We start from the raw sequence: 27,252 nt of genomic DNA on the forward strand, positions 1-27,252 counted from the left end.
ATAAAAGGCTCGTTATCGCAAACGCTTGATTGCAGTTATTGCTGCTAAGGGTGGCCCAACCAGTTATTAGGTTCAGGGGGCAATTTCTTTTTCACACAGGGCCATGTAGGTTTTGAGATTTATTACTCACTAAATAATAAAAACCATCATTTAAAACTGCATTTTGTGTTCAATTATGTTATCTTTGACTAATAGTTAACGGTTTTTGATGAGCAGAAACATTTAAGTGTGACAAACATGCAAAAGAATAAGAAATCAGGAAGGGGGCAAATAGTTTTTCACACCACTGTATGCATAATAAAACGACCAGCGTCTACACCTGTCACAATTGAATTGACATGCTCCTGAAATCTGGTGCATATCATTCGAGTTGTTTGGCCGATATAGAAGCGGTTACATGAGCACATGATTGCATAAACAGTATTTCTAGATCGGCAATGCAAGAACTGTTTAAAATGCAACAATTTGGCACCAAGACGTGCGCTTTTTCCAGCCAAAAATTGAGTACAGTGGTTGCAATTTCCGCATCTAAAATTCCCCACAGGAATATTTTTCTGCAACCAATTTTGCTCATGAACCGCTCTGAATTCACTGTCCACAATGACATCACCAATCGTCTGTGCTCTTCTAAAAGAAATCAATGGTCTGTTTCTAATGAATTTTACACTACTCTCACTTGCCTGAAATTCACACCAGTGCTTCTGAATAATAGCCTTGATTTTATCTGCCATTGGGGAATAATCGAATACACATGCAAATGCCCGTGTATCCGATTTATGATTGGTTCTCGCTCTCTTTCTGTTTGTGAGTAAGTCTTCCCTATTACGGGCATCTGCCCTCCGGAAAGCTAGATTTAATTCATCCATATCATAACCTCTCACAGACAGTCTCACTGCCAGCTCTTTGCTTTGGGAAACAAAGTCATGCCTTTTGACATTATTGCGTTTTAATCTCACAAACTGCCCATAAGGGATGGCTTGGATGGTATGTGGAGCATGGAAACTAGACTGGAGGAGCACAGAGTTAGTGGCCGTGTCTTTCCTATGCCCTTTGCTAAGGACACAATTATCCTCAACATACAGCTCTAGATCAAGGAACTGTAGGCTGGGATTGGCCAGCACCCCCGTGAACTGCATGTTGAGGTCATTGTGATTGACATAGCCAAGAAATTGATTAAACTCACTCACCGTGCCCCTCCAAGTCAGAACCACGTCATCCACATATCGATACCAATGGCCAATTTTAGCTCGAAAAGGATTGTCGGTCCCCAAGATGTATCTCTTTTCCCATCCCCACAAAAAAAAGATTGGAAAAAGTGGGGGCTACAGGTATGTCTTAAAGCGAAACAGCTGTCAGGCCTCCCTCACCCCCACTGTATACCCTGATGTGTCTTCCCACCGTGGATTAAAGGTATATCTTTTGCAAGCTCAGTGCCTCCATTTTTCTCCTTGCCATTATCACAGTGCTTTGTTCTGAGGTGCACGTGCATGCTATGAATACAGAATCCGGTGAAGCAGACCTGTGCCTTGCTGTTGACATCTAGTGCCAGTCTTTTCTTCTCATTGTTGTGCAATTAATAGACTTTGTTACAGTGCACAGATGCAAGAAACAGAAATGCCAACCATTGAGGCTCCTGGACCTTCCGTGGGAACGGTAACTACAGGAACCAAACGCCTCCAAGTGGGAAGGTCTGATTGGGAAACTTTTTTTACTGACACAGCCAGTGGGTCTAACTCCAGCAAAACAGGGGGGGGTGAAGGTGATAGAGCAAGATCTGAGTCGTCTATCAGACAAGGAGGTCAAACTTTTTTGGACCGTGGCTTCACTTAAACGCTACGAGTCAAAACAGATAGCATCCAGAGGCTTTCGTAATTATAGAGAAGCAAGTGAATATAGGAATGATCCAGAATTCATGAAAGAGTGGGACGATGAACACCTGCAACATGCTCTAAGATTGCAATCTATTGTGCTTAGGAGAACTGATCGTGAATATAACACTACAGTGGCTGAAATCACACAGTGCAAAGAGGAATTTCTCAAGTTGACTTCTGTGGACCAATTAACAAAAATCGAGGAAAAAATCGAGAACCGACTAGTTCCAATTCAGGACGACATCAAACAAAGGAAATTAAGCAAGTTCAGACGTGATTGCCAGGATTTCAAGGAGGGCAAGGTATTTGAGTGGGGGCAACCAACAAGACGCCCAAGAAATAGAAAAAGGCGACAACCGTCTGAAAATAAAGGTTATTGGACCACAGATTCTGGGAGTAATTCAAGTCCGGAGGAGGTGGATGATCAAGTAAAATCAAAATCCCAACCAAGAAGTAAGCCCAAACCTGCCTTAAAACCCACCCCAAAGAGAAAATGTGTAGAGGTCCCTTTGGGAGAGCTATCAGACGAGGACGAGGAGGAAGGTCCAAGTTCCGCCAAAACTCCTACCAAAAAGGTTACCTGGGGGAGGGGGACCTATGGGAAGGGCAAACGCAAGAGGAGATAGAAATACTCCAAAAGATTGAGATGGATAAGGAGCTCCAGATTATTAACATCTCTGGAACACAACTACCTGAGGGCAGCGAGTCACTCCTCAAAAAAGACTAAACTATTCTTTGACATGCCAATTTAACAAATTTAACTTCGAGGTGGACTGGTACAAAACCATACGGAGAATCAATATTGCTTTGTGGCAGGAAAACAAAGGAAGTCCACCAACAGACGAAATTCGGCTAAATAGTCACACCACCATAAGCCAGTTGGGTTTTTTGGTTCAGAATTTGAACAGCACTCAAGATCTAGAAACCCTGAATAATTTGGAACAATTATGGTCTGAGGGTAATAACGATGCAGAGATGCAAGTAGACCTAGCAGAGACGCCTAAGGAACTCTTTCGACCTTGCAAATCTATTAAGGAGTTCAGGACATCTCCAGGTTCAGCAGTAGACATCCTAAATAGGAAGGTTCTACAGGATATGCAAGCACTGATCTATCCAGAGGTTAAACCCAACATCACCAAAGAAGAGAGGGAAGCATTGGATTGGCTCAAGGACAACAAACAGCTGGTCCTGAAAAAAGCCGACAAGGGGGGGGGGGGGATCTGGTGGTGATGTCCAGGGAATATTATGTTAGTGAAGCCCTAAGACAGCTCGAGGGACCAGATGGATTTTATGAGAAGTTAAAGAGCAATCCGCTACCACAACATAAGTCCCTGCTTCAAACCCTCCTTAGGAAGGGGGTGGAAAAAGGACTCCTAACTAAACAAATGGGAGAGGGGCTGTTACCAGATTATCCCAGAAAACCAGTGTGGTACTTTCTCCCCAAGGTCCACAAGAATCCTATGGCCCCCCCCGGGGCGTCCGATTGTGTCAGCCAGGGGTTCACTTACTGAACCATTGTCCAGATTCCTGAATCACCATTTGAAACCATTTCTGAGGGTGGTAAGCACCCACCTGACTGACACCTTGGATGCCCTGGGTAAGGTCGTGGGTGTGGAGCTTGGGGAGAATGAAACCTTGGCATCCATCGACGTTGTCAACTTGTACACACGCATCCCCCAATCCCAGGGAATACACATGATTGGTGACCTACTAATTGAATGTGGAGAGGAACCAACCTGGGTAGAATTTCTGATGCAATGTCTGGATTTTGTGCTGTCGCATAACGTGTTTCTTTTCCATGACAGGTGGTACCGTCAACGATCCGGTGTAGCAATGGGGACACCTGTAGCCCCCACTTGTTTCACTCTCTCTTTTTTTTTGTGGGGATGGGAAAAGAGATACATCTTGGGGACCGACAATCCTTTTCGAGCTAAAATTGGCCATTGGTATCGATATGTGGATGACGTGGTTCTGACTTGGAGGGGCACGGTGAGTGAGTTTAATCAATTTCTTGGCTATGTCAATCACAATGACCTCAACATGCAGTTCACGGGGGTGCTGGCCAATCCCAGCCTACAGTTCCTTGATCTAGAGCTGTATGTTGAGGATAATTGTGTCCTTAACAAAGGGCATAGGAAAGACACGGCCACTAACTCTGTGCTCCTCCAGTCTAGTTTCCATGCTCCACATACCATCCAAGCCATCCCTTATGGGCAGTTTGTGAGATTAAAACGCAATAATGTCAAAAGGCATGACTTTGTTTCCCAAAGCAAAGAGCTGGCAGTGAGACTGTCTGTGAGAGGTTATGATATGGATGGATTAAATCTAGCTTTCCGGAGGGCAGATGCCCGTAATAGGGAAGATTTACTCACAAACAGAAAGAGAGCGAGAACCAATCATAAATCGGATACACGGGCATTTGCATGTGTATTCGATTATTCCCCAATGGCAGATAAAATCAAGGCTATTATTCAGAAGCACTGGTGTGAATTTCAGGCAAGTGAGAGTAGTGTAAAATTCATTAGAAACAGACCATTGATTTCTTTTAGAAGAGCACAGACGATTGGTGATGTCATTGTGGACAGTGAATTCAGAGCGGTTCATGAGCAAAATTGGTTGCAGAAAAATATTCCTGTGGGGAATTTTAGATGCGGAAATTGCAACCACTGTACTCAATTTTTGGCTGGAAAAAGCGCACGTCTTGGTGCCAAATTGTTGCATTTTAAACAGTTCTTGCATTGCCGATCTAGAAATACTGTTTATGCAATCATGTGCTCATGTAACCGCTTCTATATCGGCCAAACAACTCGAATGATATGCACCAGATTTCAGGAGCATGTCAATTCGATTGTGACAGGTGTAGGCGCTGGTCGTTTTATTATGCATATGCGAGAGCATCATGGTGGAAACGCAGACTCTTTGAGATTTATGGGTCTTAAACAAATTGCTGTACCCCATAGAGGTGGTAATCTTGAGCAGATACTGTTACAACAGGAAGCGAGACTCATTTCTGAAACAGGAGCTTGCGGTCCCCTGGGTTTTAATGAAAGGAACGATGCTTCATTGTTTTCTGGCAAAGTACTAATTCATTTGCATTCTCTCTTTCATTATCTAATGTTAAGATGCCTAAATATATTTGATGGTATTTGCTTAGATATATGGTTGTTTTTTGCTTTCATGTGTAAAAGTTTAATTGACCTAATATATGTCTATTGATCATAGACGGAATTGTCCCCTTGTGTTTAGCAGCATATGGTTGATGAACTCCATGGCAACACCTCCACCAATAGCGGCAAGCGGAAAGGCAGGCGATGACGCGGATTGCGGAAGTGCTGACGCATGGATAACAGGGAGACCCGCAGCTCACCGATAGGTTAGAGCAGCGCGCAGGTCACTTCCGGTAGGCGGAGCCAACATGCCGGACCACCGCATCCGCCGCGGGTGGGCGTTGCACACCGTCTTCTGAGCGGTAAGTGAAACCATTTAATGCTGACTGCACTTGGGTTAAAGTTGTTCTTTTCTTTGGCCTCTGAGGAAGCTTTGTCTTAAAGCGAAACAGCTGTCAGGCCTCCCTCACCCCCACTGTATACCCTGATGTGTCTTCCCACCGTGGATTAAAGGTATATCTTTTGCAAGCTCAGTGCCTCCATTTTTCTCCTTGCCATTATCACAGTGCTTTGTTCTGAGGTGCACGTGCATGCTATGAATACAGAATCCGGTGAAGCAGACCTGTGCCTTGCTGTTGACATCTAGTGCCAGTCTTTTCTTCTCATTGTTGTGCACCGACACAGTCAGTTGTTGTACCAAATCACAAAGGGCGTTGAACGGGGTTCGCTCTCCAGAGTCGTCCATCTTGGCTGTTTGTTACTGTTAGGTTGCGGGAAGAGCTGTTGACCGCCCCACTATGATACGGACCACCCAAGCGCAGAATCTAAGTGACCACGGGTCTTCACCCACGACCCCTTAAGGGGGAAGCAGGACCACAACCCCAGGAGGGGGAAGTGGAACTACGCTGCCTAGTGCCCACCAGGTTGCGCTCTTGGATAATCCCACAGTGGGTTGGAGAACAGGTGACGTCTCAGTGTGAAGAGCCAGGTACAGGCGTACTCGAGGTCGAAGACAAGCCAAGGTCACTGCAGGCGGAGATCAGAATGGCCGGGGACAGGCCGGAGGTCGAGGCAGGAAGCAGACGGTCAATAGCGGAGATACAAGCCAGGGGTCGAGACGGGCAGCAGACAGGAGTAGTCGAGGTCACAAGCCAAGGGTCAATACAAGGAAAACTATCAATACTATAACAGGTTCACTGGGCGCACGCTGTATGAACAAACAGCACTGGACTAAAGGGCAGGCCTGTTTAAATAGAGCAATGGGCGCCAAAATTAGCGCCTGCGCATAGCGCGCCGCACGGAGTGCACGTGCGCGCGGCCCTACGCGCGCATCCCGATGCGTGCACTGCGCAAGCACGCAGAGCTGCGCGCATCGCACGGTGCTGCGTGCGCCATAACAGTTTACAGGGACTACAAATCCCAGCGTGCGCGCGTGTAAGGATGCGCCCGCAAACACGCTGGAGGGAGCCAGGCCGGTGAGTATGACACCTTCTTAGTCCTGTTCCTTGTATTGTTCCAGTTCCTAGCTAGTGTTCCTTGCTTATGTCATATATTGGTTCATCGCCGATATATACATATGTTAGTCAGTCTTTTGTAGCTTCATTGATAGCTGTAATTGTAGTACGCTAGGAATATCGTATCCATTGTATTTAAGTATTGTTTGTGGTTGCTCGGATCTACGCCTGCTCTGTGCGCCACATCTCCTATGGGAGTCAGTCCTCTCCTCCACTAAAACTGGGGATATCCTGGTTCCTTGTGCTTGCGTGTGTGTCTGCTTCATGTCAGGTTATGCATGTCGTTCTGAATGTGGAGAATATACCACCGAGCGTAACACTGACACAAAGTAGACCAAAAGCACCTCAAAAGCTAGACATCATGCCAAGATCCAAAGAAATTCAGGAACAAATGAGAACAAAAGTAATTGAGATCTATCAGTCTGGTAAAGGTTATAAAGCCATTTTCTAAAGCTTTGGGACTCCAGCGAACCACAGTGAGAGCCATTATCCACAAATAGCAAAAACATGGAACAGTGATGAACCTTCCCAGGAAAAGCCAGCCAACCAAAATTACCCCAAGAGCGCAGAGAAAACTCATCCGAGAGGCCACAAAAGACCCCAGGACAACATCTAAAGAACTGCAGGCCTCAATTAAGGTCAGTGTTCACGACTCCACCATAAGAAAGAGACTGGGCAAAAACGGCCTGCATGGCAGATATCCAAGGCGCAAACCACTTTTAAGCAAAAAGAACATTAAGGCTCATCTGAATTTTGCTAAAAAACATCTCAATGATTGCCAAGACTTTTGGGAAAATACCTTGTGGACCGACGATACAACTTTTTGGAAGGTGTGTGTCCCGTTACATCTGGCGTAGAAGTAACACAGCATTTCAGCAAAAGAACATCATACCAACAGTAAAATATGGTGGTGGTAGTGTGATGGTCTGGGGTTGTTTTGCTGCGTCAGGATCTGGAAGGCTTGCTGTGATAGATGGAACCATGAATTCTACTGTCTACCAAAAAATCCTGAAGGAGAATGTCTGGCCATCTGTTCGTCAACTCAAGCTGAAGCAATCTTGGAAGCTGCAGCAGGACAATGACCCAAAACACACCAGCAAATACACCTCTGAATGGCTGAAGAAAATCAAAATGACGACTTTGGAGTGGCCTAGTCAAAGTCCTGACCTGAATCCTATTGAGATGTTGTGGCATGACCTTAAAAAGGCGGTTCATGCTAGAAAACCCTCAAATAAAGCTGAATTACAACAATTCTGCAAAGATGAGTGGGCCAAAATTCCTCCAGAGTGCTGTAAAAGACTCGTTGCAAGTTATCGCAAACGCTTGATTGCAGTTATTGCTGTTAAGGGTGGCCCAACCAGTTATTAGGTTCAGGGGGCAATTTCTTTTTCACACAGGGCCATGTAGGTTTGGAGTTTGGAGTTTTTTTCTCACTAAATAATAAAAACCATCATTTAAAACTGCATTTTGTGTTCAATTATGTTATCTTTAAATTAACGTTTTTTGATGAGCAGAAACATTTAAGTGTGACAAACATGCAAAAGAATAAGAAATCAGGAAGAAGGCAAATAGTTTTTCACATCACTGTATATTTTATATATATATATATATATATATATATATATATATATATATATATATATATATATATATATATATACACATACACACAGTGTATATATATATATATATATATATATATATATATATATATATATATATATATATATATATATATATATATATTGAAAAAGGTTAGAGGGGTCACAGCCAGCACGCAGTACACAGAAGTATAGAACAAAGGCCGTTTATTTGGCAGCAGAACATAAACAGCTTTACTTTAGCAGAAATGAAGAAAACAAACAGTAGCTTACGTCAGCTTTGGTAATGTAAAGTCCAGTTTGTTCAAAGTAAGGATAATCTCTCATAGGCCAAAGCCACACTCACAGCAATCCACTGTGTGGTTTGGCTTCCAGTAAGTCCAATTCCTCCTTCACAGGATATCCAGTAGCCAGCATGCTACCACATCAACATTCTCCCTCACAGACTGCCTGTGAGGCTGCTCATATACATTCATGAGGCTCTCAGCCCTACTGACAAACCAGGCGTGTGACTAGGTGGGAAGGCCCGCCTTTCCTTCCCTCCCATCCCAGGAGTCCAGCCCTGACAAGAGAAAAAAAACAGACAAACAGCAATTGCTTGATGCTTCAAATTCCGGACTCCCTTCCTAGAACCACACAGGGTTTTAAAGGGACCACAACCCAAATATTGGGGAAACATACCTCCCATCCAGCACCCATCCCCGATTACCTCTACATATCCCCCCCCCCCCGCCCTCTGCCTCAACCCCGAGGAGGTGGAGGCACTTTGAACCACCAAACAGTGGACTCTGGAAAGGGCATTGGCATTTTGGTGCACTTTGCCAGGCCTGTGCTCCACTACAAAGTTAAATTCCTGGAGAGAGAGAAACCACCGGGACACTCTGGCATTCGTACCTCTGTTTCATCCAGGTCAGAGGTGCATGGTCCGAAATGAGCCTGAATTTCCTGACCAACAAATAATACCATGCAGGTAATCCAGAGCCCATTTTATGGCCAAACACTCCCTCTCGACCACCGCATAGCTTTACTCAGCGGCAGTCAACTTCCGACTGAGAAAAACTATGGGGTGTTCCTCTCCGTCAATTGTCTGTGACAGAACCGCCCCCAACCCCACATCTGAGGCATCTGTCTGGACTACGAACTCTCGTGAAAAATCTGGGGCTACCAGGACAGGATGACGACACAACGCCGCCTTCAATTCCACAAACGCTTTCTCTGTCTCGTTTGTCCAATGTATCATTACTGACTTACGGCCTTTCGTTAAGTCAGTTAAAGGGGCTGCCAGGGTAGAGAGATTTGGGATAAACCATCTGTAGTACCCCACTATACCCAAGAAAGCACGGACCTGTTTCTTGCTAAGGGGGCGGGGCCACTCCTGGATTGCTTCCACTTTATTTACTTGGGGTTTTACCAATCCTCTTCCGACAATATACCCTAAGTACTTCGCCTCCTCCATACCCAGGGCTCATTTCTCAGGGTTCACCGTGAAACCCCCTTTTTTCAACGAATCCAGGACTGCTTGCACCTTTGGGAGATGGGATTCCCAGTCTGAGCTAAAAATTACAATGTCGTCTAAATAGACCGACGCAAAGCTCTGGTGTAGACGAAGTAACTTGTCCATAACCCTTTGAAAAGGGGCAGGGTCAGTTTGCAAACCAAACGGCATCCGCTTGTATTGAAAGTGCCCCTCGGGCGTGGAAAATGCTGTCTTTTCCTGGGCTTCCTTGGCCAAGGGTATTTCGCAATACCCGTTGGTCAGATCTAAAGTGGTGATGTATCTGGCGGGGCCTAATCTTTCAATCAACTCGTCCACCCGGGGGCATTGGGTAGCCATCGAATTTGGAAATTTTGTTCAATTTCCGAAAGTCATTGCAGAATCGCAAAGTTCCATTGGGCTTTGGTACCAACACAATCGGACTTGACCATTCACTTTGCGATTCTTCAATGACATCCAACTCCAACATCCGTTTTACCGATACGGCATTCCTGCGGGCCTCCGGAATGCGATTGGGTGCAGTAATTACATTATGTTCGATCATATTCGTGAGTCCAGGCAGATCAGAAAAAATCCCCTTGTTTCTTTGGAGAAACTCCTTTACTTGTTGGACCTGTGACTATATATATATACACACACACACAGTATATATATATATATATATATATATATATATATATATATATATATATATACACACACACACAGTATATATATATATATATATATATATATATATATATAGTTAGTATATGTATATATATATATATATATATATATATATATATATATATATATACTTACACAGTATATATACATACATATATATATATATATATACACACACACGCACACATATGATACAGTATATATATATATATATATATATATATATATATATATATATACACACACACAGTATATATATATATATATATATATATATATATATATATATATATATACACACGCACAGTATACAGTGGTGTGAAAAACTATTTGCCCCCTTCCTGATTTCTTATTCTTTTGCATGTTCGTCACACTTAAATGTTTCTGCTCATCAAAAAACGTTAACTATTAGTCAAAGATAACATAATTGAACACAAAATGCAGTTTTAAATGATGGTTTTTATTATTTAGTGAGGAAAAAAAACTCAAAACCTACATGGCCCTGTGTGAAAAAGTGATTGCCCCCCTTGTTAAAAAATAACTTAACTGTGATTTATCACGCCTGAGTTCAATTTCTGTAGTCACCCCCAGGCCTGATTACTGCCACACCTGTTTCAATCAAGAAATCACTTAAATAGGAGCTATCTGACACAGAGAAGTAGACCAAAAGCACCTCAAAAGCTAGACATCAAGCCAAGATCCAAAGAAATTCAGGAACAAATGAGAACAAAAGTACTGTAATTGAGATCTATCAGTCTGGCAAAGGTTATAAAGCCATTTCTAAAGCTTTGGGACTCCAGCGAACCACAGTGAGAGCCATTATCCACAAATGGCAAAAACATGGAACAGTGATGAACCTTCCCAGGAGTAGCTGGCCGACCAAAATTACCCCAAGAGCGCAGAGAAAACTCATCCGAGAGGCCACAAAAGGCCCAAGGACAACATCTAAAGAACTGCAGGCCTCACTTGCCTCGATTAAGGTAAGTGTTCACGACTCCACCATAAGCAAGATACTGGGCAAAAACGGCCTGCATGGCAGATATCCAAGGCGCAAACCACTTTTAAGCAAAAAGAACATTAAGGCTCGTCTCAATTTTGCTAAAAAAACATCTCAATGATTGCCAAGACTTGTGGGAAAATACCTTGTGGACCGCCGAGACAAAAGTTGAACTTTTTGGAAGGTGCGTGTCCTGTTAAATTTGTCATAGAAGTAACATAGCATTTCAGCAAAAGAACATCATACCAACAGTAAAATATGGTGGTGGTAGTGTGATGGTCTGGGGTTGTTTTGCTGCTTCAGGACCTGGAAAGCTTGCTGTGATAGATGGAACCATGAATTCTACTGTCTACCAAAAAATCCTGAAGGAGAATGTCCGGCCATCTGTTCGCCAACTCAAGCTGAAGCGATCTTGGGTGCTGCAGCAGGACAATGACCCAAAACACACCAGCAAATCCACCTCTGAATGGCTGAAGAAAAACAAAATGAAGACTTTGGAGTGGCCTAGTCAAAGCCCTGACCTGAATCCTATTGAGATGCTGTGGCATGACCTTAAAAAGGCAGTTCATGCTAGAAAACCCTCAAATAAAGCTGAATTATAACAATTCTGCAAAGATGAGTGGGCCAAAATTCCTCCAGAGCGCTGTAAAAGACTTGTTGCAAGTTATCGCAAACGCTTAATTGCAGTTATTGCTGCTAAGGGTGGTCCAACCAGTTATTAGGTTCAGGGGACAATTTCTTTTTCACACAGGGCCATGTAGGTTTTGAGTTTTTTTTCCTCACTAAATAATAAAAACCATCATTTAAAACTGCATTTTGTGTTCAATTATGTTATCTTTGACTAATAGTTAACGGTTTTTGATGAGCAGAAACATTTAAGTGTGACAAACATGCAAAAGAATAAGAAATCAGGAAGGGGGCAAATAGTTTTTCACACCACTGTATATATATATATATATATATATATATATATATATATATATATATATATATATATATATATATATATATATATATATATATATATATATATATACACATATATATACAGTGGGTTGCAAAAGTATTCGGCCCCCTTGAAGTTTTCCACATTTTGTCACATTACTGCCACAAACATGCATCAATTTTATTGGAATTCCACGTGAAAGACCAATACAAAGTGGTGTACATGTGAGAAGTGGATCGAAAATCATACATCATTCCAAACATTTTTTACAAATAAATAACTGCAAAGTGGGGTGTGCGTAATTATTCGGCCCCCTGAGTCAATACTTTGTAGAATCACCTTTTGCTCCAATTACAGCTGCCAGTCTTTTTAGGGTATGTCTCTACCAGCTTTGCACATCTAGAGACTGAAATCCTTGCCCATTCTTTTTGCAAAACAGCTCCAGCTCAGTCAGATTAGATGAACAGCGTTTGTGAACAGCAGTTTTCAGATCTTGCCTCAGATTCTCGATTGGATTTAGATTTGGACTTTGACTGGGCCATTCTAACACATGGATATGTTTTGTTTTAAACCATTCCATTGTTGCCCTGGCTTTATGTTTAGGGTCATTGTCCTGCTGGAAGGTGAACCTCTGCCCCAGTCTCAAGTCTTTTGCAGTCTCCAAGAGGTTTTCTTCCAAGTTTGCCCTGTATTTGGCTCCATCCATCTTCCCATCAACTCTGACCAGCTTCCCTGTCCCTGCTGAAGAGATGGACCCCCCGAGCATGATGCTGCCACCACCATATTTGACAGTGGGGATGGTGTGTTCAGAGTGATGTGCAGTGTTAGTTTTCTGCCACACATAGCGTTTTGCATTTTGGCCAAAAAGTTCCATTTTGGTCTCATCTGACCAGAGCACCTTCTTCCACATGGTTACTGTGTCCCCCACATGGCTTGTGGCAAACTGCAAACGGGACTTCTTATGCCTTCTGTTAACAATGCCTTTCTTTTTGCCACTCTTCCATAAAGGCCAACTTTGTACAGTGCATGACTAATAGTTGTCCTATGGACAGAGTCTCCCACCTGAGCTGTAAATCTCTGCAGCTCGTCCAGAGTCACCATGAGCCTCTTGACTGCATTTCTGATCAGCGCTCTCCTTGTTCGGCCTGTGAGTTTAGGTGGATGGCCTTGTCTTGGTAGGTGTACAGTTGTGCCATACTCCTTCCATTTCTGAATGATCGCTTGAACAGTGCTCCGTGGGATGGTTAAGGCTTTGGATATCTTTTTGTAGCCTAAGCCTGTTTTAAATTTCTCAATAACTTGATCCTTGACCTATCTTATGTGTTCTTTGGACTTCACGGTGATGTTGCTCCCAATATTCTCTTAGACAACCTCTGAAGCCCTCACAGAGCAGCTGTATTTGTACTGACATTAGATTACACACAGGTGCACTCTATTTAGTCAATATCACTCATCAGGCAATGTCTATAGGCAACTGACTGCACTCAGATCAAAGGGGGCCGAATAATTATGCACACACCACTTTGCAGTTATTTATTTGTAAAAAATGTTTGGAATCATGTATAAAGCACAGGATGACACTATATATAAAAAGAGTTACCATTTTTTGTCTCGATTTTCACTATTTTCTGCCTGACTTATTTGTACAGTTTCACAATTTTTAAAGTTTATTCATAAATTTAATTAAATCAACAAATTTGTGTTCCATTCTTCTATTTATATGCAGAATGTCTACCAGGCTTTTATTCATACATATTTTGGTGAGTTATGACTGAAAAATGGAAGGCCTAAAATTCTTGGAATAAATGTACCGCTTTTGACTCATAATTGCAGACAGAAATGTACCGCCAGGGAGGTTAACAAACATCAGACCTTTCTGTCTATTATTCATGGAAAGCCAGTGCATACATTTGCTATTAGTTGGTAGAAATGACATTCTAATAAGCATGGATGTTCCAACCAGAAAGCAGTAGAAGGCACACGTGTGCAGGGTCGGGCTGAGGCAGAGGCGAGAGAGGCTCCAGCCTCAGGGCGCAGTGTAGGAAGGGGCACACAACTCACTAAGCTATCATTTCCCTGTGTTTGAAGCAGAGATAATTAAGAAAAGGGGATACATGGCAATTACTGCAAGCCAAATAACTAGAGATTAAGGTGAGGGAGGAGTTGGGGGCCCTGGGGCCCCTCTTAGTCTAATAGCAATCAATGTTTGACGGTTGGGGTGGGAGGGATGGAGGGGAGCACTTTGGTGTCTCAGCCTTGGGTGCTGGAGGACCTTGTCCCAGCTCTGCATGTGTGTGTGCTGTTATGAGGCCTATTTGAGTCGTTACGCATACTATAAGGTAACACGTATTGCCATCTTCAGTAAATCACCTAACATTACATAGGTACACAACACAAAAAAGACAGTGCAAGCAAAAATGAGATTAATGTCAGCATCAGCGTGAACTTACTTTTATCCGCTTTGCTTTTCTCAGACAAATGGTCCCATATATCTTCACAGAAATATGCCGCTATATCATCCCCCACCTGATTGGTTTTGGAGTTGTCTTTATAGTCAGGATGCTTCTTGTCCAAAACTTCTGGGTGGTCTTGTATCTTAGAAAGAAGCTGCTCTGTGCAGAACCAGCCCCTGCAACTCATTTTGTGATTTTCTTTTGCGTCAGCTCTCTGTCCAAACAGGAAGTGCAGGCTGACCAGGAGACACTTTACATTTAAATATCCGCTGGAGAAAAACTGCAATCGCCGCATTGCGTGTTTTTTGTTAGCGTTTAGCGCTCTTCCTATATTTTCCATTATACGAAAAACACCCCAAAAATGGTACAGGCACTGCTTTGCTGAATGTACAGCTGATGAACCACGCTGATATGAAACTTCTCATAGAGATTCATTGCACAAACATTTAATGGGCGATTTTAAAAATCGCCTGTGCTTGAAGAAAGGTGGAAAATGCCCCTAGTGTAAATGGGCCCTTACATAGTTTGGTTGAAAAAAGATGACTGCATCGCATTCAACCAGGAGCCCCAAAACCCCAAAGATCAGTGGCACCCGCTCCAGATCTATTCTGGGGTGCCCCGGATATCCCTCAGGCAGTGTCAGGCAGCGGGCGGCAGTACTCACCTCCTGCCGCTTGGTCTCCAGAGTCTGAAGACATCACCTCTTCTGGGCTTCTTTCTCTTCTCCACCACAACACCAAGCACTGCTCCTAGCATGGCACCACACAGGGCATCTATGTGGGCCTGCTGTGGTGCCATGCTGGATGCTGTGATGCCTTTATGGGGGCATGGGAGCTGTGGTTCTTCTATGGAAGCATGCTGGGAGTTGTGGTGCATCAATGGGAGGCCTGTGGGAGCATGGGAGGGTGTCCACTAGAAGGTCAGGAAATGCTATGGGGGAACTGCCAGACAACCTGGCAGCAGGCCAGCAAGCCCATTAGAAAGCCAGACCAGCCAGCACAGAAGCCAGGAAACCCTGCATAGTTAGGTTTAAGTGACACTGCCTATTTTATATGTGATATGCTTCTTTTTTTGGTATTAATGGAGAGGGGGCCTCATCCAACATTTTGCTGGGCAGGCCTACTTAGACAGCTGTTAAGTTTAGGGAAATGTGGCTCCACCCATGACCACACCCACATTATGGTGCATGGCCACACCCATTTTTCATCTGGAGTGCCCAAAAGTGCCCGGATCTCTGAGGATCCTAGCAATGCCCCTGCATTCAAACAATTAGACACTTATTGTAAAGTTAGACACTTACAGGATGATATGAACATTGGACTGGATGGACTTCAGGACTTGCAAACACTGTTCAATGGACAGTGGGGCAGAACTGTTCTGTGGGAAAATAACAGAAACAGTGGTTCTTTAATTATTAATGAAACAGTTTTATATATTTATATTATAACAAGCATATTTTATCTAAAAACGTGACAATAGATAACTAGCTATGTCTGTTTATAAGTCACTTTGGCCCTGATACACCAAATGGCAGTAAAGTAGTCATGTGCAAGTAGCACAAAAGTACTAATGTCAGTGAACAACGCCCATTAGCCCACTACCGGAATTAAATTGATGGGCCATGATCTCCTGGCTTTAGTACCGATAAAGCATGACCTCTTTATCACTGTTTAACGCATCAGGCCCTTAGTGACTTATTTACTAACAGTGAATAATACTAGAGAACATACAGTGCTGCCCATATTATTCATACCCCTGGCAAATTTTGACTTAAAGTTACTTTTATTCAACCAGCAAGTCATTTTTTGGCGGGAAATGACATAGATGTCTCCTAAAAGATAATAAGACGATGTACAAGAGGCATTATTGTGTAATTTCTCAGCTTTTATTTACATTTGAGCAAAAAGTGTCCACTCGCTCTCGGTTAATAACTCGAGTCCTCTATTGGTAGCCATTTAGCATCCAAATCCTCCCCTTTGCTACTGCTGTTCAGCATAATACTGCACGCCTCTTCTGCCATGTATACCCTCTTCACCATCTTTGCCCAAGTAGCATATATATATATATATATATATATATATATATATATATATATATATATATATATATATATATACAGTATATATATATATATATATATATATATATATATATATATATATATATAAATAGAGATGGCCCGAACCTCCGATTTTAGGTTCCCAAACCGGGTTCGCGTACTTCCGGTAAAGGTTTGGTTCGCTCGAACTTTCGCGAACCGCAATAGACTTAAAAGGGGATGCGAACTTTGAAAACTAGAAACATTTATGCTGGCCACAAAAGTGATGGAAAATATGTTTTAAGGTGTCTAACACCTGAGTTTTTTCAGTGACTACAAGAGAATTTTTTTTTCAAAAAGACCTTATAGTTTTTGAAAAAATTGATTTTCAAGAACTCCTTCCGACCGTGGGTAAATTAAACGCCCGCCGACTTTAGCGGCCAATAGCAAAGTCCCTTTAAAAGCTAGAAACACCAAAATTGCTGGGAATGTTAAGTAGAGCAGTGGGAACAAGAGGGAATTTTTTTTTTCAAAAAGACCATATAGGTTTTGAGAAAATCGATTTTAAAGTTTCAATGTAAATTCTCCTTCTGACCGTGGGAATATAAACCCCTGCCGACTTTAACGGTTAACCTCCCTGGCGTTCTGATTCCCCAGGATTTCCGTGCAGAAAGTGGTTAAATTAATTTCCAATAATTTTCAACCTTTTTTTTTGCCATCAATTTTTTTAAAATATTGAATTTAATACAGGTTATTGTATTGAATTCAACTTAAAAAAAAATGTTTGCAGTGAGATGTTGATGACGCTGTGTGACCCTGGTGTCATCAACGCCGATCGGCGGGGGACATGTCATCGCTGAGGGAGAAGCAAAATCCGTACACGGACATGGAAGACAGCACTGGGGAAGCTATCAGAGGTACGCGACGAGGGATCAGCACGCCAATGGTGAGTATAAGACCCAGATGTGAAGGCAGGTGTATAGGGAGCCACATGTAGCCAGATGACAGGGTAGCCAGGAGTGTAGCCAGATGTCAGGGTAGCCAGGAGTGTAGCCAGATGTCAGGGTAGCCAGGAGTGTAGCCAGATGTCAGGGTAGCCAGGAGTGTAGCCAGATGTATAGGTAGTCAGATGTCAGGGTAGCCAGGAGTGTAGCCAGATGTATAGGTAGTCAGATGTCAGGGTAGCCAGATGTATAGCTAGTCAGATGTCAGGGTAGCCAGGAGTGTAGCCAGATGTCAGGGTAGCCAGGAGTGTAGCCAGTTATGGGTAGCCAAGTGTGTAGCCAGGTATATAGGGTGCCAGGTGTAGCCAGTTATAGGGAGGTAGGTGTAGCCAGTTATAGGGTGTCAGGTGTAGCCAGGTATATAGGGTAGCCAGGTATATAGGGTGCCAGGTGTAGCCAGGAGTATAGGGTGCCAGATATCCCCTCCCTCCTAATCTCCCCCCCTCGATCCTCACTTTTGGGATGCAGTGGGCGGGGGGATCCCCCTTCTGTGCGGCGGTATTTTTGGATGGGGATCCCCCTCTGCAGGTGAGGGAATCCCCCTTCTGTGCGGTGGTATTTCGGGATGGGGGATCCCCCTCTGCGGGTGGGGGGATCCCCCTTCTGTGCGGCGATATTTTGGGATGGGGGATCCCCCTCTGCGGGCGGGGGGATCCCCGTTCTGTGTGGCATGCGGGTGGCCTCTATCCCTCCCCCCCATCCTCACTTCCCCCCCCCTTCCCTGTCTAAGCCCTTTGAGCAAATAGAGCTACTCATCCAGGGGCCCTCTCCAGCGCAGCACTTCTTCCTCCATCGCAAAGTCCCGTCTGTTTACAGTTACATTACGAGACTTGGTGACGTCATGGGGGATTTCACCAATTTTGGACCCCTGTAACTCTGGTTTGCAGAGATGTAGGGACCCCATCTTTGGAATCCAAGTCTAACAATATGTCTTCTACCTGCATGAGACATTTCGTGAAATTCAGACGTTGCTAACGGCCATGGCTGCGATTTATGTACGTCAGCATCACTACTATTGAAATTGCCCAAATAAACAGGTTTTTGTGACCCTAGGCTATGACCTCTTTGGCCTAGGGGCCCGAAACTCACCAGTTATGATCCCCCTAACAGTTCCTACAATGCTAGAAAATTTGCCACTGCTGAGCAATTGCCCTTTGAAAAGATGTGAGATTTTGGAACTGTAAATAGGAGGCCCAATGAAAGCCTATAGGGGATTTTACCAAATTTGGAGCCCTGTAACTCTGGTTTGCAGAGATGTAGGGAACCCATCTTTGGAGCCCAAGTCTAACAATATGTCTTCTACCTGCATGAGACATTTCGTGAGATTCAGACGTTGCTAACGGCCATTGCTGCGATTTATGTACGTCAGACTCGCCACCATTGAAATTGCCCAAATAAACAGGTTTTTGTGACCCTAGGCTATGACCTCTTTGGCCTAGGGGCCCGAAACTCACCAGTCATGTTCCCCCTAAGGGTCCCTACAATGCTAGAAAATTTGCCACTGCTGAGCAATTGCCCTTTGAAAAGATGTGAGATTTTGGAAAGTGAAATAGGGAGGCAATGAAAGCCTATGGGGTATTTTACCAATTTTGGACCCCTGTAACTCTGGTTTGCAGAGATGTAGGGACCCCATCTTTGGAATCCAAGTTTAACAATATGTCTTCTACCTGCATGAGACATTTCGTGAAATTCAGACGTTGCTAACGGCCATGGCTGCGATTTATGTACGTCAGCATCACTACCATTGAAATTGCCCAAATAAACAGGTTTTTGTGACCCTAGGCTATGACCTCTTCGGCCTAGGGCCCCGAAACTCACCAGTTATGATCCCCCTAACAGTTCCTACAATGCTAGAAAATTTGCCACTGCTGAGCAATTGCCCTTTGAAAAGATGTGAGATTTTGGAACTGTAAATAGGAGGCCCAATAAAAGCCTATAGGGGATTTTACCAAATTTGGAGCCCTGTAACTCTGGTTTGCAGAGATGTAGGGAACCCATCTTTGGAGCCCAAGTCTAACAATATGTCTTCTACCTGCATGAGACATTTCGTGAGATTCAGACGTTGCTAACGGCCATTGCTGCGATTTATGTACGTCAGACTCGCCACCATTGAAATTGCCCAAATAAACAGGTTTTTGTGACCCTAGGCTATGACCTCTTTGGCCTAGGGGCCCGAAACTCACCAGTCATGTTCCCTCTAAGGGTCCCTACTAGTGTTGGGCGAACATCTAGATGTTCGGGTTCGGGCCGAACAGGCCAAACATGGCCGCGATGTTCGGGTGTTCGACCCGAACTCCGAACATAATGGAAGTCAATGGGGACCCGAACTTTTGTGCTTTGTAAAGCCTCCTTACATGCTACATACCCCAAATTTACAGGGTATGTGCACCTTGGGAGTGGGTACAAGAGGAAAAAAATTTAGCAAAAAGAGCTTATAGTTTTTGAGAAAATCGATTTTAAAGTTTCAAAGGGAAAACTGTCTTTTAAATGCGGGAAATGTCTGTTTTCTTTGCACAGGTAACATGCTTTTTGTCGGCATGCAGTCATAAATGTAATACATATAAGAGGTTCCAGGAAAAGGGACCGGTAACGCTAACCCAGCAGCAGCACATGTGATGGAACAGGAGGAGGGTGGCGCAGGAGGAGAAGGCCACGCTTTGAGACACAACAACCCAGGCCTTGCATGAGGACAAGAAGCGTGCGGATAGCAATTTGCATTTTGTCGCCATGCAGTCATAAATGTAATACAGATGAGAGGTTCAATAAACAGGGACCGGAAACGCTAACCCATCACAGATGTTCATTGTTCATGTTACTTGGTTGGGGTCCGGGAGTGTTGCGTAGTCGTTTCCAATCCAGGATTGATTCATTTTAATTTGAGTCAGACGGTGTGCATGTTCTGTGGAGAGGCGGATACGCCGCCGATCTGTGACGATGCCTCCGGCAGCACTGAAACAGCGTTCCGACATAACGCTGGCTGCCGGGCAAGCCAGCACCTCTATTGCGTACATTGCCAGTTTGTGCCAGGTGTCTAGCTTCGATACCCAATAGTTGAAGGGTGCAGATGGATTGTTCAACACAGCTACGCCATCTGACATGTAGTCCTTGACCATCTTCTCCAGGCGATCGGTGTTGGAGGTGGATCTGCACGCTTGCTGTTCTGTGTGCTGCTGCATGGGTGTCAGAAAATTTTCCCACTCCAAGGACACTGCCGATACCATTCCCTTTTGGGCACTAGCTGCGGCTTGTGTTGTTTGCTGCCCTCCTGGTCGTCCTGGGTTTGCGAAAGTCAGTCTGTCGGCGTACAACTGGCTAGAGGAGGGGGAGGATGTCAATCTCCTCTCTAAAGTCTCCACAAGGGCCTGCTGGTATTCTTCCATTTTGACCTGTCTGGCTCTTTCTTCAAGCAGTTTTGGAACATTGTGTTTGTACCGTGGATCCAGAAGGGTATAAACCCAGTAATTGGTGTTGTCCAGAATGTGCACAATGTGTGGGTCGCGTTCAATGCAGTCCTAGGCCGAAGAGGTCATAGCCTAGGGTCACAAAACCTGTTTATTTGGGCAATTTCAATGGTGGCGAGTCTGACGTACATAAATCGCAGCAATGGCCGTTAGCAACGTCTTAATCTCACGAAATGTCTCATGCAGGTAGAAGACATATTGTTAGACTTGGATTCCAAAGATGGGGTCCCTACATCTCTGCAAACCAGAGTTACAGGGGTCCAAAATTGGTAAAATCCCCCATAGGCTTTCATTGGGCCTCCTATTTACCGTTCCAAAATCTCACACCATTTCAAAGGGCAATGGCTCAGCAGTGGCAAAACTCACCAGTCATGATCCCCCTAAGGGTCCCTACAATGCTAGAAAATTTGGTACTGCTGAGCCATTGCCCTTTGAAAAGATGTGAGATTTTGGAAAGTGAAATAGGGAGGCAATGAAATCCTATGGGGGATTTTACCAATTTTGGACCCCTGTAACTCTGGTTTGCAGAGATGTAGGGACCCCATCTTTGGAATCCAAGTCTAACAATATGTCTTCTACCTGCATGAGACATTTCGTGAGATTCAGATTTTGCTAACGGCCATTGCTGAGATTTATGTACGCAGGGCCGGATTTGTGGGAAGGCCTCCGAGGCAGAGGCCTAGGGCGGAAGGGGCAGCTGGGGCGCCTGCTATGCAACCTAGCTATGTACCGTTACTGCCCGCTTGCTCCCCACTTTCACCCCCGCTTGTCTGTCTATGTGTGAGACGCAACTTCCCCTTACTCCGCTGCCGATATCAGACCTGCAGCAATCAGCGTGGCCCCCAGTGATGAGTCAGGCGAGTGGTGACCAATCACAGCACTGTATACTTCACACTTCCTTTATGTGAAGTATGCAGCGCCCTCATTGGTCACCACTTGCCTGACTCATCACTGGGGGCCACGCTGATTGCTGCAGGTCTGATAGAGGAAAGCCCGGGCAACGAGCAAGGGGAAGTTTGGGTCTCAAAGGCAGACAAGTGGAGGTGAAAGCAGGGAGTAAGCGGGCAGTAACAGCAGAGCTAATACAGGAAGATGCGGGAGAGAAGGAAGCGGACAGCCACCAGCGAGTGGGGCAGCAGACCAGGGAAGCTGCTATCATACAGGGGTCAGGTGAGTCACAGCTCAGCCCTCCAGATGGCAAATGTGCCTGTATATATTCAGCATTTTCAGTGTGAATGTACACAATTAGGCAATACTGGTGCTGTCTCCGTGAGTGGCCGCCCCCTTTTCCCCGGCGCCAGATTCAGACTGTAGCTAGCTGCATGACAGACAGTCTATTATGTAGTGGGCTGTGCAGAAGCTCCAACTACCCTTTCACTCCCAGGCTCGCATCTCTGGTTGTCGGCAACAGCTGCAGTTTGCCTTTCCCTCTCTGAAGCACACGCTAATACAGGGGCAAGTGACATCCTGCAGACACCAGCGGTATGCCAGGTAAACGGCCCCCTCTTCCTCCCCCCTTGTCATTTTCTCACTGACCAGCTTTGATCTCTGCTGCTCTTATCTCTGCTCCCACCAGCTGCATCCCTCCTTGTCTTGTAACCCTTCCACTGCTGATCTTAAGCTGAATACTCAACTACGTAGGAAGATGGCTCACAAAGACGTCCACGAGCATTCTCCAATCCATCTTCCTGCTGGCTGGTACATGCGACGATGGCACACGAACGCGAACAAGAGTTCAATAGATCTTTGTACTTTGAGCAGGAGTTGTTGACGCTTAAAGATCTGATCCTCCGTGGCAGACATTGTCGCTGCGCATCTCAAACGTTTATGTAATCGTGCAACTGCACCAATGTTGTGATACCGAAACAATCACTTGTCGCTCAAAAAAATTGCCAGTTGTCGAAAAAATAGTGTAGTGGATACGGGCCTTTAGCTTTTTACTCTATTACACAGGTCAGGGCATCCTAATCATCCTGTAGCCATGGCTACTTAAAGGGACTCAGAGCTCAGTAAAGGGCAAACATGTATACATACCTGGGGCTTCCTCCAGGCCCCATACGCTCCAATCGATCCCACGCCGCTGTCCTCGACCTTCTGCAGCGCCGGCACTGGTTCCCCGCTCTGCCGTCAGTCGGCTCCAGTCTATGCAGGAGATGTGCGCTCTTCGCGTATCTCTCCAGCAGTTGCCGGAGAGATACGTAGAGGGCGAACTTCTCTTACGTGAGACTAGCTCAGACTCACGGAATGCAGGGACCCGGTACCGGCGCTTCAGAAGACTGAGGACAGCGGCGTGGGACCGATTGGAGCGTATGGAGCTGGAGGAAGCCCCAGGTATATATACATTTTTGCCTTTTACTGAGCTCTGCTACACTTCTTAATAACTACTTATTTATTTTATCTAGGGGCATAGTGGTTATTAAATTATGTAATCTGATGAAAAGGTGCATATAAATTATGTGCGTGTGTGAGGGGTGCTGTTGGTCGGTGGGGGGAGGGAGAGGGAGGGGGCGGCTGGTGATGATCGGCCTAGGGCGGCAAAAAGCACAAATCCGGCCCTGTGTACGCCACCATCACTACCATTGAAATAGCCCAAATAAACAGGTTTTTGTGACCCTAGGCTATGACCTCTTCGGTCTAGGGGCCCGAAACTCACCAGTCATGTTCCCCCTAAGGGTCCCTACAATGCTAGAAAATTTGGTACTGCTGAGCCATTGCCCTTTGAAAAGATGTGAGATTTTGGAAAGTGAAATAGGGAGGCAATGAAATCCTATGGGGGATTTTACCAATTTTGGACCCCTGTAACTCTGGTTTGCAGAGATGTAGGGACCCCATCTTTGGAATCCAAGTCTAACAATATGTCTTCTACCTGCATGAGACATTTCGTGAGATTAAGACGTTGCTAACGGCCATTGCTGCGATTTATGTACGTCAGACTCGCCACCATTGAAATTGCCCAAATAAACAGGTTTTGTGACCCTAGGCTATGACCTCTTCGGCCTAGGACTGCATTGAACGCGACCCACGCATTGTGCGCATTCTGGACAACACCAATTACTGGGTTTATACCCTTCTGGATCCACGGTACAAACACAATGTTCCAAAACTGCTTGAAGAAAGAGCCAGACAGGTCAAAATGGAAGAATACCAGCAGGCCCTTGTGGAGACTTTAGAGAGGAGATTGACATCCTCCCCCTCCTCTAGCCAGTTGTACGCCGACAGACTGACTTCCGCAAACCCAGGACGACCAGGAGGGCAGCAAACAACACAAGCCGCAGCTAGTGCCCAAAAGGGAATGGTATCGGCAGTGTCCTTGGAGTGGGAAAATTTTCTGACACCCATGCAGCAGCACACAGAACAGCAAGCGTGCAGATCCACCTCCAACACCGATCGCCTGGAGAAGATGGTCAAGGACTACATGTCAGATGGCGTAGCTGTGTTGAACAATCCATCTGCACCCTTCAACTATTGGGTATCGAAGCTAGACACCTGGCACAAACTGGCAATGTACGCAATAGAGGTGCTGGCTTGCCCGGCAGCCAGCGTTATGTCGGAACGCTGTTTCAGTGCTGCCGGAGGCATCGTCACAGATCGGCAGCGTATCCGCCTCTCCACAGAAAATGCACACCGTCTGACTCAAATTAAAATGAATCAATCCTGGATTGGAAACGACTACGCAACACTCCCGGACCCCAACCAAGTAACATGAACAATGAACATCTGTGATGGGTTAGCGTTTCCGGTACCTGTTTATTGAACCTCTCATCTGTATTACATTTATGACTGCATGGCGACAAAATGCAAATTGCTATCCGCACGCTTCTTGTCCTCATGCAAGGCCTGGGTTGTTGTGTCTCAAAGCGTGGCCTTCTCCTCCTGCGCCACCCTCCTCCTGTTCCATCACGTGTGCTGCTGCTGGGTTAGCGTTACCGGTCCCTTTTCCTGGAACCTCTTATATGTATTACATTTATGACTGCATGCCGACAAAAAGCATGTTACCTGTGCAAAGAAAACAGACATTTCCCGCATTTAAAAGACAGTTTTCCCTTTGAAACTTTAAAATCGATTTTCTCAAAAACTATAAGCTCTTTTTGCTAAATTTTTTTCCTCTTGTACCCACTCCCAAGGTGCACATACCCTGTAAATTTGGGGTATGTAGCATATAAGGAGGCTTTACAAAGCATGAAAGTTCGGGTCCCCATTGACTTCCATTATGTTCGGAGTTCGGCCATGTTCGGCCCGAACCCGAACATCTAGATGTTCGCCCAACACTACACGTGACCCGTTCGGCCAATCACAGCGCTAGCCGAACGTTCGGGTAACGTTCGGCCATGCGCTCTTAGTTCGGCCATATGGCCGAACAGTTTGGCCGAACACCATGAGATGTTCGGCCGAACCCGAACATCACCCGAACAGGGTGATGTTCTGCAGAACCCGAACAGTGGCGAACACTGTTCGCCCAACACTAGTCCCTACAATGCTAGAAAATTTGCCACTGCTGAGCAATTGCCCTTTGAAAAGATGTGAGACCCTAGGCTATGACCTCTTCGGCCTAGGGGCCCGAAACTCACTAGTTATAATCCCCCTAACAGTTCCTACAGTGCTAGAAAATTTGCCACTGCTGAGCAATTGCCCTTTGAAAAGATTTGAGATTTTTAAAAGTGAAATAGGGAGCCTAATGGAAGCCTATGGCAGAATTCAGCACTTTTGCACCCCTATAATTCTGGTTGGTTATCATCACCCGCCGACTTTAGCAGTTAATAGCAAAGGCCCCTTACATCCTAGCAACACCAAATTTGCAGGATATGTTAAAAAGATAGCAGGAAACAATATTTAAAGGACTTCCGAGGCCACAAATGTGAAAAAAGTTAAATACCTTTTCATAATCCAGACCCATGGAGGACGCCATCCGCGCCCTCCCGTTCATTCCCCCATGGCTCCCGCAGTAATACCGGCCCCGGTCGGGTCCCGACTCCCGAGTCCGACCCCTCCGAACAGGTCGGGTTCTCATTCCCCACTCAATATGGCCGCCACAGATTGCCGCAGCTGCGCAGTCCGCACAGACGCGATTGCACCTGCGCAGCTCTAGGGCCTCCTCCTGCCGCGTCATCAATATGCGTGCATACATCGGACGCATCGGGAGGAGGACCTAGAGCTGTGCAGCCTCAATCGCATCTTTGCGGACTGCGCAGCCGCGGCAATCTGTGGCGGCCATATTGAGGGGGGGGGAATGAGAACCCGACCCGTTTGGAGGGGTCGGGACCCGACCGGGGACAGTGTTACTGCGGGTGCCATGGCGGTATGAACGGGGGGCGCAGATGGCGTCCTCCATGGATCTGGATTATGAAATGGTATTTAACTTTTTTCATACTTGTGGCCTCGTGAGTCCTTTAACCACTTGCCGACCAGGACTTTCTGCACTGATCGGTGCTGCGTGGGCTCTCCAGCCCGCAGCAACGATCAGGAGTGAGCCTTGGTGATCAGACTACCCCCTTTTTTCCCCACTAGGTGGATGTCCTGCTGGGGGGGTCTGATCGCCGCCGGCTTGCTGCGCTTTGCGGGGGGGGGGGCTCTTCAAAGCCACCCTCCGCAGCGTTTTCGGCGCTCCGTCCCTCTCCCTCCCTCTCCCTCCCCCTGTGAGCTGCGCAGGACGGATTTCCGTCCTGCGCATTGAAGGATAGGCTTCAGCCTATCATATGCCGGCGATCCCCGGCCAATCAGAGGCCGGGGATCGCCGATCTGCCTTACGGCGCTGCTGCGCAGCAGCGCCGTATGATGTAAACAGTGGGGATTTCTTCCCCGCCTGTTTACATTTTGCTGGCGAGCCGCGATCGGCGCCTCTCCGGCTGTTCAGGGAGACACCCTCCGTGAACTGACATGGCGTTTCCATGGTAACCCGCAGACGACCAGTTTACGCCAATCGGCGTTAGCTGGTCGTCCAGAGGTTAAAAAAAATATATATATATATATGTATATATATATATATTTATATATATATATGTATATATATATATATATATATTTATTATTTTTATGTGCTAAGTGTGGGAAATAAATGAAAAAAAAAATGACGTGGGGTCCCCCCTCCCGAGCCTCTGT

At 45.4% G+C, this 27,252-nt stretch overlaps 1 protein-coding gene across 2 annotated transcripts in view; it reads right to left on the reverse strand.

Annotated features, from left to right (window-relative positions):
- Nucleotides 1–27,252, reverse strand: part of SERHL2 (serine hydrolase like 2) — a 1,569,464-nt gene that overhangs the window by 249,581 nt on the left and 1,292,631 nt on the right. For both annotated transcript variants that reach the window (XM_068240234.1, XM_068240233.1), the window contains exon 11: nucleotides 15,954–16,030. In XM_068240234.1, coding sequence (XP_068096335.1) covers nucleotides 15,954–16,030 — 77 coding nt within the window. The remainder of the gene's footprint in view (nucleotides 1–15,953; nucleotides 16,031–27,252) is intronic.

This window comes from Hyperolius riggenbachi, chromosome 6 (assembly GCF_040937935.1).
Source record: "Hyperolius riggenbachi isolate aHypRig1 chromosome 6, aHypRig1.pri, whole genome shotgun sequence".
Lineage (NCBI taxonomy): Eukaryota > Metazoa > Chordata > Amphibia > Anura > Hyperoliidae > Hyperolius > Hyperolius riggenbachi.